We start from the raw sequence: 12,711 nt of genomic DNA, 5'->3' as shown, positions 1-12,711 counted from the left end.
TGATGAATTTCAATTTAATCTAATACTTAGTACAGCTACCTGAGATGCTGCAGGCCTTCAGAGTCAAGCTAAACAGAGGTATGCAAACTAGTACAGTTCTAGAAGAATGATAGGTAACCCTGGTTTCTAAGGAAGTATGTTTAATAGGATTCAGAATGGGGTACCAGACTTTATGTCATCCTAGGGAAGACTGAACATAGCAGACCTAAAAAAAAAAAAAAAAAAAAAAGCCTAAAAATAGTAGATCTTACATCTTAAGAGGGTCTTTAGACTTGGAAGGGCTTTGATAGCATCTTGTCCAACAATCTCATGTTAAATATATGAAAAGGAAGGATCAGATAATTCCTGTGACTTGTTTCCCAAAAGTCATTAAGGAATTTGATAGCAGAACTAAAAATTTACCCCAGGTCTCTTGATTGTACCCTGAAGTCCTTTCCACCACACTAAGCTGCTTCTTTTAAAAGCCTCTGTCCAGGAGAGCAGAGGCAGGAAACAAACAGCCCTAGGCACTTTCACCTTTGACCTCCTAGTTGGAAGCCTCACAGATTGTCTCTCTTCTACGTTCCCATTCCAGTATCTTAATGAATGGAACAGTGGGGCACCAGGGAACACCAGCTCTTCAAAGAGCTGCAAGCCAGAGTCCAGGAAAGCAGTGCTTCTCTCCTCAAGAACAGATACATGGTGGGGAAAAACAGGAGAGGCATGGAAGGCTGGCAGCAGGAAGAATCCCACAGGTTCAACAAATAACTGGCACCAGTCGATGTCAGCTCTTTTGATCTGGGGTTATAAGCTGTCTCATTTCTCTTATGACTCAATGGAAACAGGGCCACACTAAACAGCACTGGAATGCCTAGAGAGTAAAGTCTCAAGAAAAAACTTTGGCCCACAAAGGAAGAATAACACAGGAACATGTCAGGAGCCCCAAAAGGGAGACTTATGAACATTTCCCCAGACATTTAGAAGCTCCACTTCTTGCTACTTCCTTCAAAGTTTTGGAGGGCACTGAGAAACACTTAAATTTATGTCTCAGACTTTATTGGATTAAAATGCATAAGCCACTCTTATTTGTTCAGTCACTAAGTTATGTCCGACTCTTTGCAATCCCATGGACTACAGCACACCAGGTTTCTCTGTCCTTCACTATCTCCCAGAGTTTGCTCAAACTCATGTCCACTGAGTTAGTGATGCCATCCAATCATCTTACCCTCTGTCTTCCCCTCCGCCTCCTGCCCTCAATCTTTCCCAGCATCAGGGTCTTTTCCAATGAGCTGGCTCTTCACACCAGGTGGCCAAAGTACTGGAGCTTCAGCTTCAGCATCAGCCCTTCCAATGAGTATTCAGGGTTGATTTCCTTTAGGATTGACTGGTTTGATCTCCTTGCAGCCCAAGGGACTCTCAAGAGTCTTCTCCAGCACCACAATTCAAAAGCATCAACTCATATTCAGTGGTTTTCAAATTGTACCATGTTTAGGAATCACCTGAGAATTTTGTTAAAAATGCATATTCCTGAGCCATACAGATATTTACATTAGCAAAACTGAGTAAATCCTTGCCCAGGAAGCTGCACATTTTCAAATACTCCAGGTGATTCTGATGCACATGTTTCATGGAGCATAAAACAGATTATAAATCACAGCTTTAACAGAGAGAACCTTCTGATAGCAGGTTATTACCTATCTGTTAGATAAATGCCAAAGGCATCTGTATGCCTGAACAAGGACTCTTTGTCCTGTTCCATAAATTGATGTGGCAATCCCACAAAGCCATTCATACCAATGCACTCCCACACCTCCCTGTGTTGAATTTGAGACGTGGCATTAAGGCCAAGTAAGACTGATAGCTTTTTTTGATTGCACTTGGAAAAGCAGGAGGATGGTGAATAGTACTCCAACCTGAGAAGCTTTAAAAACATACTGATACCTGAGGCTCACTTCAGTCCAAGGAAATCCAAATCTCTAGGGATGAGGTGTGGGCATTTTTTAGAAGCTCCTCAGGTAATATATTGTGCAGCTGAGGTTGAGAACTACCCGTCTAAGGTAATATACCCTGTAGGGACCAACGGGAAGTGTCTACTGATTTCTGGTCAACCAAATCTGGGATTATCATCATCTAAGTGATGCTTTAAGATATAGATCTTTCTCACATAGCATATAATTTAACTTACTTAAGCAAGGGTTTTCACTGAAATGTGTTATTCTACAGGAGCACATCTATTCAGATTTATGCATCATGTAAAGTCTCCTTTCTTTAAAAAATATTTTTATTTATTTATTTGGCTGCACCAGGTCTTAGTTGCAGCACATGGAATCTTTGATCTTTGTTGTGAGATCTTTAGTCGTAGCATGTGAACTCTTAATTGCCATATGTGGGATCTAGTTCCCCAACCAGGGATTGAAACTCGGTGATTTCACTGGAGAGTTTAGGAGCATGGAGTCTTAGCCACTGGACCACCATGGAAGTCCCCAAGTCTCTCTTCTTTATTCTCTTAACATTTAAGCACATCCAAGCTGGCAGCCCCATTCTTCTATACCTACCCCAGAGTTCCATTTTCTGGACTGGAAATCCTCTGTGGAAATCCACAAAAAGAAAAAGCAGCAGAGTTTGTCCCTGAGGATCCATATTCTGAGACTGTTCTTCTCCCTCACCGGATTCCACCTGATAACTCACATCTGGAAGCACCGAACCTAGAGGATGTTACAGAATATCCTAAGATAAGTAAAGCCCTCAAAAAGCTAAGTGAATAAACAACCTATGCTTCAAACAAAGAGGGACCTGAGATAGATCTAACTTTGAACACTCCCTTCTCCTCCTGAATCTGTTTCTCTACCCACATGATGGAAGCAAATAATAGTGACTCATAGGAAGAACATCAGAATAACAACTGGGTATGTAAAATGCAAACCAAACAGCATTCCTTAGAATTTACTGAGAAGCATTATACAATAAATTCATTCATTCCTGAAGTTACTTTCTAAGGTAGGTATCAGCTGTAAGAGGCTAGTAAGACATGGGTATCACTAGTAGAAGAGTAATGATCATGATAAGAGCTAACTTGTATTGAATGCTGACTACATGCCATGTACCACATGAAATTCTTGGCGTGGACTATCTCAACATTTAGATTTCACCACACTATGGTATGGGACCTAGTCTTAGGCTCTTTTACGGACAAGAAAAGAGGCACAGATAGGTTAAATACATTGCCCAACATGAGACAGTAGGTGATGGAACTGTTTTAGACTAACCCCAAAATCTGTGCTCTTAACCACAATGCTATCTGATATTTGTATTCCCATGTAATCTGATCCCTACAGTCACTTTCTAGCACCTTAATCTGTTAAAGTACAATCCATGTGGTCCAGTTCAGTTTAAACAAGAACATTAATAGACATAATAATACATGTCATTCATTCACTTGCCTCACTTTCAGAGGAACATGAATCACCATTCAAGTTACTAAGACCCCCTAACAAGGGTCAAAGCCAGGAAGAGAAAATGGAATTTGGACTCAGGTACCAAGACAGCAGAGGAAACACTTCGCCCCACTGATGGCCTTGCATGAGTGCTGCCGGAGGTCTGAGCGGCTAGTCACAGAGGCCATCACTGACATTCCTGGCCAGTTAAACACAATGTCCTCCTCAATGCCTGGGCACCTAACCTTCACCTCCACTGTTAGCTCAGCGTCTGTGGCCTTTCTAAATACAAAAAACAAGAGCCAGCCCACAGCTGTGGCCACAGCCTTATTAAGACCAGACATTCTTTCCGCACAAAACCACTTACCTACAGGAGTCCAAGGATACCTCCTTTCATTTCACCCTCTGGAAAAACTACCAACTCAAGAAAAAAAAGACTCACCATGAGGCCTTCTTCCTAGATGAAGATTCTTTCTCTCAGAGATACATCCCTATACCAGGAGGCTTCAATCTTCTCAAACCAGTTACAACTCTAGAATACCTCCTCCCTGGATACCTCCTCCCTACTGGTGAACTTCCTCAGGATCCAGCTGAATAGACTACTACTAAATATCAAAGGATTCTGGCTAACAACAGTCAAGTTCAAGACTATAAAGCTCCTAGACATCAGCTTATGGTTGCATATTCCTATTTCTGAGTTTCATTTGTTGGCCCAACTATTAAGCATCCAATTTTCAGCATGATTCACCCAAAGCCAATGTGGTTAGGCTCTATATGAATAACACAGTCAGTTTACCAGGTTTATTACTATATGGTTGATACTTCTGCCTTGCTTTTATGTAGTATTATACTTTTTCTAAGTAATTCTATATGGATTTTCTCATTTCATTGGGAAATGTTTCTCTTCTACAATAGGTCAAAGATGTGACTGCAACTTTAATAACCTTTTTAAAACTCCAGAGTTGATAGATTAAGGTACAACAGAAACCTTCTGAACAAATCCTTAGAAAGTAAAGGTCCAGTGACTACTTCCAGGAGACCAGGAATAGAGGAGGCAGTGGAAATGGGAAGGGAACCAGCATTAACACATAATACCAAAACAGGCTCTGGTGGGGCTTTGCCTGTTGACACCTGTATGACTCACTTCATGTGGACTCTCAGACTTAGCCAGACTCCTACCTGTACCCTCAACCTAAGCCATCAGATCACTAGGTCCTATTCTTATATATATTTGCTATTTATATTTTCTTGCATTTCTCTAATATTTTACAGAGTTCTTTATTCCTATGTAAACAGAGAGAGACAGAGATTTACCTCTGTCTAAACTGAGATCCAAACTGGGCACCATACACAAGCGGCACTTCTTCCCGTCAATGAAATAAGAGGTGTCTTTGAAGACAGCAGTAGTTGGCTGCTCTGAATTTGGAAACATTAGAGGCAGACCTGAAGGTCCATACAGAAATATGTATAGTGGCTAAAGAAAACTCCAAAATGTTAGTTTTTCGTGATTATGTATTCATTTGCATAAAACAAATACAACATTGACCTGGTTCACACTCTCAGAAATAAACTAGCATGCTAGGCAATTACATATTAAGCCCTTTCCACATTAAGGATAGGTGTGAGTCACCACAGACTGAACCACTAGAATCTTCAGAAATCTATTCCACGTTTAACTAGTGTGAGCTACAAGTATAGTATGGGGACAATTTCTTCATTTATTGATCCTCCTCATTAAATCATAGGTTTCAATGGTATTAATAACACAGGCTAAACTCTATACTGTACTAAATTCTGGGGATACAAACATGAATATACAGATTTAATACCTACCTTCAAGTTAGATTTACAATATGGGAGATACACATAAAAACCAATAAACTGTAATACTATGTGATGCATGCTAAATTAAAAACATATACCAAAGAATATTTTCCAGTGAGTATGAGTATGTTCAGATTGAGAAGGAAATGCTTCACCTTCTCCAACCTCCTCTCTAACCAGGACTAAGAAAGACAGGCCCCTAAAATGGTTTCCTCCCCTTGACTTTCCAGCCCCACCCACACCCTCCCTGAAAGCCAGGTTATGTGTAAGCCAGTGTTTCTCGCCCTCGGCACACTGACACTCGGGTCAGGTGCTGCTTTGCCACGGGGCCGTCCTGCGCACCACGGATGCTAAAGCAGCATCCCTGCCTTCTCCCCACTCCCACTTGATGCCAATATCACCTCTGCCTCCAGTCATAAGGATCAGAATGTCTCCAGACATTGCCAGATGTCCTCTGAGGGCAAAAGTACCCAGTTAAGAACCACTGCATAAGCTTTTTTTGTCCCCCTGACCAAAGCTAATAAGCCCAGAATATGTATTTTCCTTCATCTTTCTGTTTTCATCCTCTTTTTAATAAGGTAAACAGGAGGCAGTAAGTGTGAAGATTAAAATCCAGTGGGCACTGGGACATTACTGAAAGCCACAACAGAGCAAAGGGAGGCAGTGTCTATAAGTGAAGTCTCTATCACAAACTCAAGAAGGCATTAACGCATGAACTGAGGCCAACACATTCGCTGTTTAGAGCCAGGGAGCTTTGAAGTGCTGCAAACTCAGAATAAGAGTGGTGTATCTGAAGAGTCAGGACATGTTAATGTCTTTTAATTAATTGGGTTGTTTATTTACATTTAATATGAATTTTGTTATGGTTGCATTTAAATCTATCATCTTGTTACATATTTTCTGTTTGTTCCCTGTATTTTATTTCCTTTTTCTTCTTTCCTATTTTTGGATGCTATTTTGGATTGGGTATTTTTAATAATTCCATTTTATCCCCCTTTTTGACTTACTAGTTATAACTCTCGTGGCATTAACTTAGGGATTGCTTTAGGTTTTATAGTGTACAAATATACCTTATCCAGCCTGCTTTCAAGGAAAAGGAAATAAAATACAAGGAACAAACAGAAAACAGATAAGGAGGAGATAGATTTAAACTCAACCATAACAGTATTCATATTCATATTCACTTAAAGTTCACACACATATTGTGTGAGAATCCTTCAAACAATATACTTGTTTACTCCTGTGTCATATTCTAGCCATAGCATATAGTATATCATATTCACTCACCTATGGAAAAAACACCGAGGCTCTAAAACCTATGTCTCTAAAAATCTGACCACTTCCAAATTCCAGACCAAAATTTCTATATGGCTATTTTTAAAACATGTTCTGCGGGCAACATAAATGCAACATATGTAAAGCTAAACTAATCTTCTTTACTCCTCAGATCTGCTATTTATAATTTTCATCTTGTTGCCAGTATCATTATTCTGTCAGCCATCCATGGAAATCTTTTCCAACAGCTTTACTGAGATTTAATTTACATATCATACAAATCACCCATTTAAAGTGTACAATTAAATTGGTTTCAGTATATTCAAAAAGTTGTGCAACCATCACCACCATCAGTTTTAGGATATTTTTTATCACCCCCAAAAGAATCCTTCCCCATCTATTTTCTGGCTCCGTGTATCTATATGTCCATATATCTATGTCAACCCTGTATCTTCTGCATATAGGGCTATTGACAGCAACTTCAGCCACTTCTTGCCCCTAATCTCTCCCTCGCCCAACAGTGAACTGGTTACCTCGTTCTGTTGATTCCTCCCAGTGATCTCTCTCCTTTCCATGCTCTTCACACCTTTAATTCATGTACTGAGTATCTGTCGCCCAGCTCACTTACTTATGTACTTAGTGATTACTGACTTTTCTCTCACAACCACCCTGTACAAGGCTGCTGGCGATTCCTAAAACACTCAATGGTTTCCCATTATACACACAATAAAATTCACATTCCTTAGTGTGGCACTCAAGATCCAAAATATTCAACTCCAAACTACTTTTCCAGTCTCACTGCTCCTACTTGCATCATTCACTCCTGCTCCAGTCACACTGGACCATATGAAAACCAGGTGGCACATGGGTCATATTTTATAGTTTTCAGTTTCTTGCACAAATTTGCAAGCTGAGCTTTCATATTGGATTTTGTTTTTATAACAAATCATACCAACTTCTACATACAGAGTTTATATGCTAGTGGCTTTCCTAGGATTGAAATATAAAAATCCATTTTCAAAGACAAGGAATTTGAAAATTTTGATGGACTCGGTCATCAAAAGGATATGGAAATGGAAGAGATCCTATTCAGCTGGTTGGAAAAGACCTTCGGGCAAGGACACAGAGCCACGGCTGGAGTCAGTGTCAGCTCTCCCAACAAGCCCACTCCCACCACATCATCAGGGATGAAGAGCATTACTGGATGTCCCAGCACAGGATGGATTCTGCTGCAGGGTAATTCAGTTGCATCAAATTTTGGTGTACTGTCCAAAAAAAAGCAGGTAAGACAAATTTAGCCTTTTTCCCTCTTAAGAAATTATTTTAAAGGGAATTCAAGATTCTTGTTATAACCTCTAGCATGTGCATAACCATATAATCCACCACACAAATTTTGCTGGAATAGGTAACTTGTGTCCCACTCAGTGAATCACAGGCAATGGAAAAAGTAGACAAATTGGCATTTCAGGAATTGTAGCATGGCTCCTGCTTTTGCTGCCGCTAATGGCAGTTTTATATTCTCAAAAGCCTATCTCCTCTACTAAAACTACTCTGCGGTTCTGAGCAGAAGTTTCCAAGATCATTCAAAGATCAGCATGGTGGAGGTGGGGTAGGGATCAGCAGTCCCTGAATCATAAATGGCCTAAAACTGGCCTTGTGATTCTTAGATGTCTGCTTTTACATATGCTGCACTTTTCCCTGAAGAAGTCTGAGGTTACTATTTGGTAGGAGTGATGAGAAAAAACTGGAACATCTTCCACTCCTAGAAAGAATCTTGTGAAAAAATCTGGTATTTGCTTACTTTCTGAGAGCTCTTTTGTAAACAGAAAAGAAATATTAATAAACCTTCCCCCCTTTCTCTAAACTAATCAGGTCACAGGGGGAAATATATCCACAAACACTGGCTTAGAGGCTTAAACTCTTTCAGTAAATCTATGATAGCAAGCTGTCTACCTGCAGGGATTGTATGATGCTAGAAGATTACTAAAGAAAGATATGGAATGAGGGTTTCATTTCCTGCAAATATTAAAGAATAAACATATTCTAGTTGGAGAGGTAATTTTGAGCAAAAGTAAGAAAACAGATTGAGAAACCACAGGCAGCCTCTTCAAGCCTTAAGATCCTATGGCTACCAGTATTGATTCAGGGCATATAAGTAGAGGCAGAAATTACTGAAGGAAGAATAAATTCGTTGGACTTAAACATAAGTTAGGCTTTGTCTCACTATAATTCATGTTCACTTTGGATTCTGCAGTAATTGGATAGCACAGGAAGGCAAAGCACAGGGTTCTATTCCATTTATTTTCCACCTCCTCCATGTATTTTTTTTTTTTTGTAGTCTGAAAAAGGTGGAGGTGGGAAGAAAGATGATTTCTAAGCCTATGTAAAATGCTAATACACAAACAATAATATACAAAGAATTTCTTTGTATTCATAGTATCTCTCTACCCAAGAGTGCAAGTAACCTTTTAAAGTCATTTCTCTCTTCTCATGCCTAAATGGAATTGGAATTAGCAGAGTTTGTTTTGATTCATTCACAGAAGAAACTAAGGCATGGAGAGAAGAAGGAACATGCATGCCCTCAGGTAAATAAGAATACATTCAAGGAGCCAGGAATAATAATAGCTTTCAATACAGATAGGTTAAATTTTTTTACTTTCACTTTCTTACAGAGAATCTGACACTTGGCACTAAGAATTGACAACTGAAACCATTTTCAATTTCTGCCCATATTCATACTCATAATAAAAGTAAAACATGGAGCGGGACAAGGCTTTCCCCTTCACCTCAGGTAATGCTGACAGTTTACGACAAGAGCAATTCCATTCGACAGGTTCAAAGTAGGTTCATTCTCTGCCCTGCAAAGTAAAGAAAAGCTAAGCCATATCTTAAAGACTCTACGACCAATTTCTGCCTGATACAAATTTTGGCCCATTAGTACCAACTCCAGAGATGACTGGAATTTGGTAACCAATTAACTAAGGGGAAGGGGCTTCCCTGATAGCTCAGTTGGTAAAGAATCTGCCTGTAATGCAGGAGACCCCGGTTTGATTCCTGGGTCAGGAAGATCCCCTGGAGAAGGGATAGGCTACCCACTCCAGGATTCTTGGGCTTCCCTTATCGCTCAACTGGTAAAGAATCCACCTGCAATGCGAGAGAGCTGGGTTCAGTCCCTGGGTTGGGAAGATTCCCCTGGAGAAGGGAAAGGCTGCCCATCTCAGTATTCTGGCCTAGAGAATTCCATGGACTGCATAGTCCACGGCGTTGCAAAGAGCTGGACACAACTGAGCGACTTTCACTTCACTAACCAAGGGAATGGCGCAGTGGTAAAGAATCTGCCTGCCAAGGCAGGAGACTCAAGAGATACAGTTTTGATCCCTGGGTCAGGAAGATCCCCTGGAATAGGAAATGGCAACCCACTCCAGTATTCTCGCCTGGGAAATTCCATGTACAAAGCAGTCTGGCTGGCTACAGTCCATGAGGTCACAAAGAGTTGGACACAACTGAGTGATTGAGCACACACAACCAAGAGGAAAATGGTTATTTTTAAGTTTACTCATTCCAGTGAAAGGGAAAGGCATGAAAGGTTTAATCTACTTACTCATTAAAAAGCTAATCTAGAATACGAAAATGTGGGGGTCTTGGAAAATAAGTTTTAAAGTGACTTTGAGTCAAGAAATCAAACTGTGAACCCACTGGAAATAGGACAATAATGACAGAAAAAATGTAGAACCATTGCATAAACTTAAGTCAGGGATTAAGGACTTACCCAAAGATCTCCGTGGAGAGGATTCCATTCACCTTTACACTGAAATTAAATCTAATCTGCAAAATAAATGGGGTGTGATATTTAACACGAACCAGAACAAGGATTAAAAGCCCCCATACTCAATTCCTAAAGAAGATATTCTTTATATCACCTTTGTCCCCCACTGCAATTTCCCTAAACATAATTAATACCTGTCTGTGTTCAAATTCTGAATCTTAAATACGCTGAGTTCTACCTTAGAGTTCTAATTAGTCACAGATTATGTACATCATGCAAAATGCTGGGCTGGATGAAGCACAAGCTGGAATCAAGATTGCTGGGAGAAATATCAGTAACCTCAGATATGCAGATGACACCACCCTTATGGCAGAAAGTGAGGAAGAACTAAAGAGCCTCTTGATGAAAGTGAAAGAGGAAAGTGAAAAAGTTGGCTTAAAACTCAACATTCAGAAAACTAAGATCATGGCATCTGGCCCCATTACTTTATGGCAAAGAGATGGGGAAACAATGGAAACAGTGAGAAACTTTATTTTGGGGGGCTCCAAAATCACTGCAGATGGTGACTGCAGCCATGAAATTAAAAGACACTTGCTCCTTGGAAGAAAAGCTATGACCAACCTAGACAGCATATTAAAAAGCAGAGACAATACTTTGCCAACAAAGGTCCATCTAGTCAAACCTATGGTTTTTCCAGTAGTCATGTATGGATGTGACAGTTGGACTATAAAGAAAGCTGAGAGCCGAAGAATTGATGCTTTTGAACTGTGGTGTTGGAGAAGACTCTTGAGAGTCCCTTGGACTGCAAGGAGATCCAACCAGTCCATCCTAAAGGAAATCAGTCCTGAATATTCACTGGAGGGACTGGTGCTGAAGCTGAAACTCCAAACTTTGGCCACCTGATGCAAAGAGCTGACTCATTTGAAAAGACCCTGATGCTGGGAAAGACTGAAGGCGGGAGGAGAAGGGGACGATAGAGGATGAGATGGCTAGATGGCATCACTGACTTGATGGACATGAGTCTGAGTAAGCTCCAGGAGTTGGTGATGGACAGGGAAGCCTGGCGTGCTGCAGTCCGTGGGGTCGCAGAGTCAAACACTATTGAACAACAGAACTCAACTGATGAGGAAACATTACCCTTTGTCCTCTGCTGTTCTCCTAATGGATCTCTTCTCGCCTTCTTAAAGAACTATCCATTTCTCTCTCTACTGCTTCCACTGTTTTCATATACGGAAATCCCAAGCTTTTTTCTTTGTTTTTTCTTCTCCTATCCCCATCGGACTCTTATGTTCTCCCTCCAGTTTACTTCACTGTTGTAATTATTTTCTACTTTCAACCTATATTTTTTTTCTTTCTACATAATATCATGGGTAATAAGGGACTCAAGAGCCAGACTGTCTCCTTTCAAATCGTGGCTCTGCAAGTTATTTAACTTCTGCACCACAGTTTCCTTGGCTGTAAAATAGGGATGATGGTGATAAAACCTACTTCACAAGGGGTACTGGGAGAGCTGAATGAGCGAATATGTGGTGAACACTTGGAATAGAGATTGGCTGACAATAAATACTGAATGTTGCTTAAGACAGAAAAAGTAGGAAACCTGCAAGAAAAACAGGGGAAGTTATACAGCACACTTAATTGCTGTGACGTTATGAACATTTCTAACTACAGGTAATAATAAAAATTTTAGCTCTCCTGAGTTTAAAGTCAGAAGTTCCTTATTTACTCTTATAGTCACTTTAGAAAAGGAGATAATCAGCAGTTTCTTATCCAGGTTTAAAAGAGAAAAGAAGCACAGAGGAGGGAAATGAGGTATTCAAAGTGATACAATAAAACAGTAAGGTAGTGAAAATATGAATCTAAAACAAAGTTCTCTCTATATCCACAGGCTCTCAACGATGTCACATGGCAAATACCAAGCCTGTCTTAGAAATACAGGAACCAAACCAATTCAATATTAAAACTTTTAATCACTGTCATAAAAAGAAAGAGAACCAACTAGATCCTCCCATGACCTACAGAGTAGAGGTCTTTTAAAAACACATGACTTAAACAAGAGAATCATTATTGTGCAAAAAGAACAGCTTACCTTGGGGAGCACAGAGATGACTTTGCGTAAAAAATTCTTTATAACCAGACTATCTGTCATCAAAGTCCTGGGGTTTACATCAGCCTATAACAAAAACATCCACCACATAAGCACAAACTCAAGAGCACAAATGAATTAAATTATGGTATTTCTTCTTATAAAAATAACTACACCTCAAAAAGCTTTTCAGACATCCAGGGGGAAAAAAGTAATTTAGATTGGAGCTGAGAAGAGTAACCCTAGCTTAACTCTACTATCCTAGTGAGGGTTACTCTGTATTAAGAATTTCAGTGGGGCTTTCCTGGAGGCTCAGTGGTAAAGAATCTGCCTGCCAATGCAGAAGA

General features: G+C 40.1%; 1 protein-coding gene across 17 annotated transcripts in view; it reads right to left on the bottom strand.

The window, feature by feature from the left end:
* Nucleotides 1-12,711, bottom strand: part of TOP6BL (TOP6B like initiator of meiotic double strand breaks) — a 74,935-nt gene that overhangs the window by 17,946 nt on the left and 44,278 nt on the right. For 14 of the 17 annotated variants that reach the window (XM_070457690.1, XM_070457695.1, XM_070457691.1 and 11 more), the window contains 6 exons: nt 12,368-12,451; nt 10,282-10,337; nt 9,299-9,370; nt 7,583-7,777; nt 4,728-4,879; nt 2,535-2,684 (listed from right to left, as the gene is read on the bottom strand). In XM_070457690.1, the coding sequence (XP_070313791.1) occupies nt 2,535-2,684; nt 4,728-4,879; nt 7,583-7,777; nt 9,299-9,370; nt 10,282-10,337; nt 12,368-12,451 (709 nt within the window). The remainder of the gene's footprint in view (nt 1-2,534; nt 2,685-4,727; nt 4,880-7,582; nt 7,778-9,298; nt 9,371-10,281; nt 10,338-12,367; nt 12,452-12,711) is intronic. The other 3 variants (XM_070457693.1, XM_070457694.1, XM_070457698.1) reach the window with 3 other exon arrangements.

Source organism: Odocoileus virginianus, chromosome 28 (genome assembly GCF_023699985.2).
Source record: "Odocoileus virginianus isolate 20LAN1187 ecotype Illinois chromosome 28, Ovbor_1.2, whole genome shotgun sequence".
Classification (NCBI taxonomy): domain Eukaryota; kingdom Metazoa; phylum Chordata; class Mammalia; order Artiodactyla; family Cervidae; genus Odocoileus; species Odocoileus virginianus.
The sequence above is the reverse complement of the archived record's forward strand: the minus strand, read 5'-3'. Positions and strand labels throughout refer to the sequence as shown.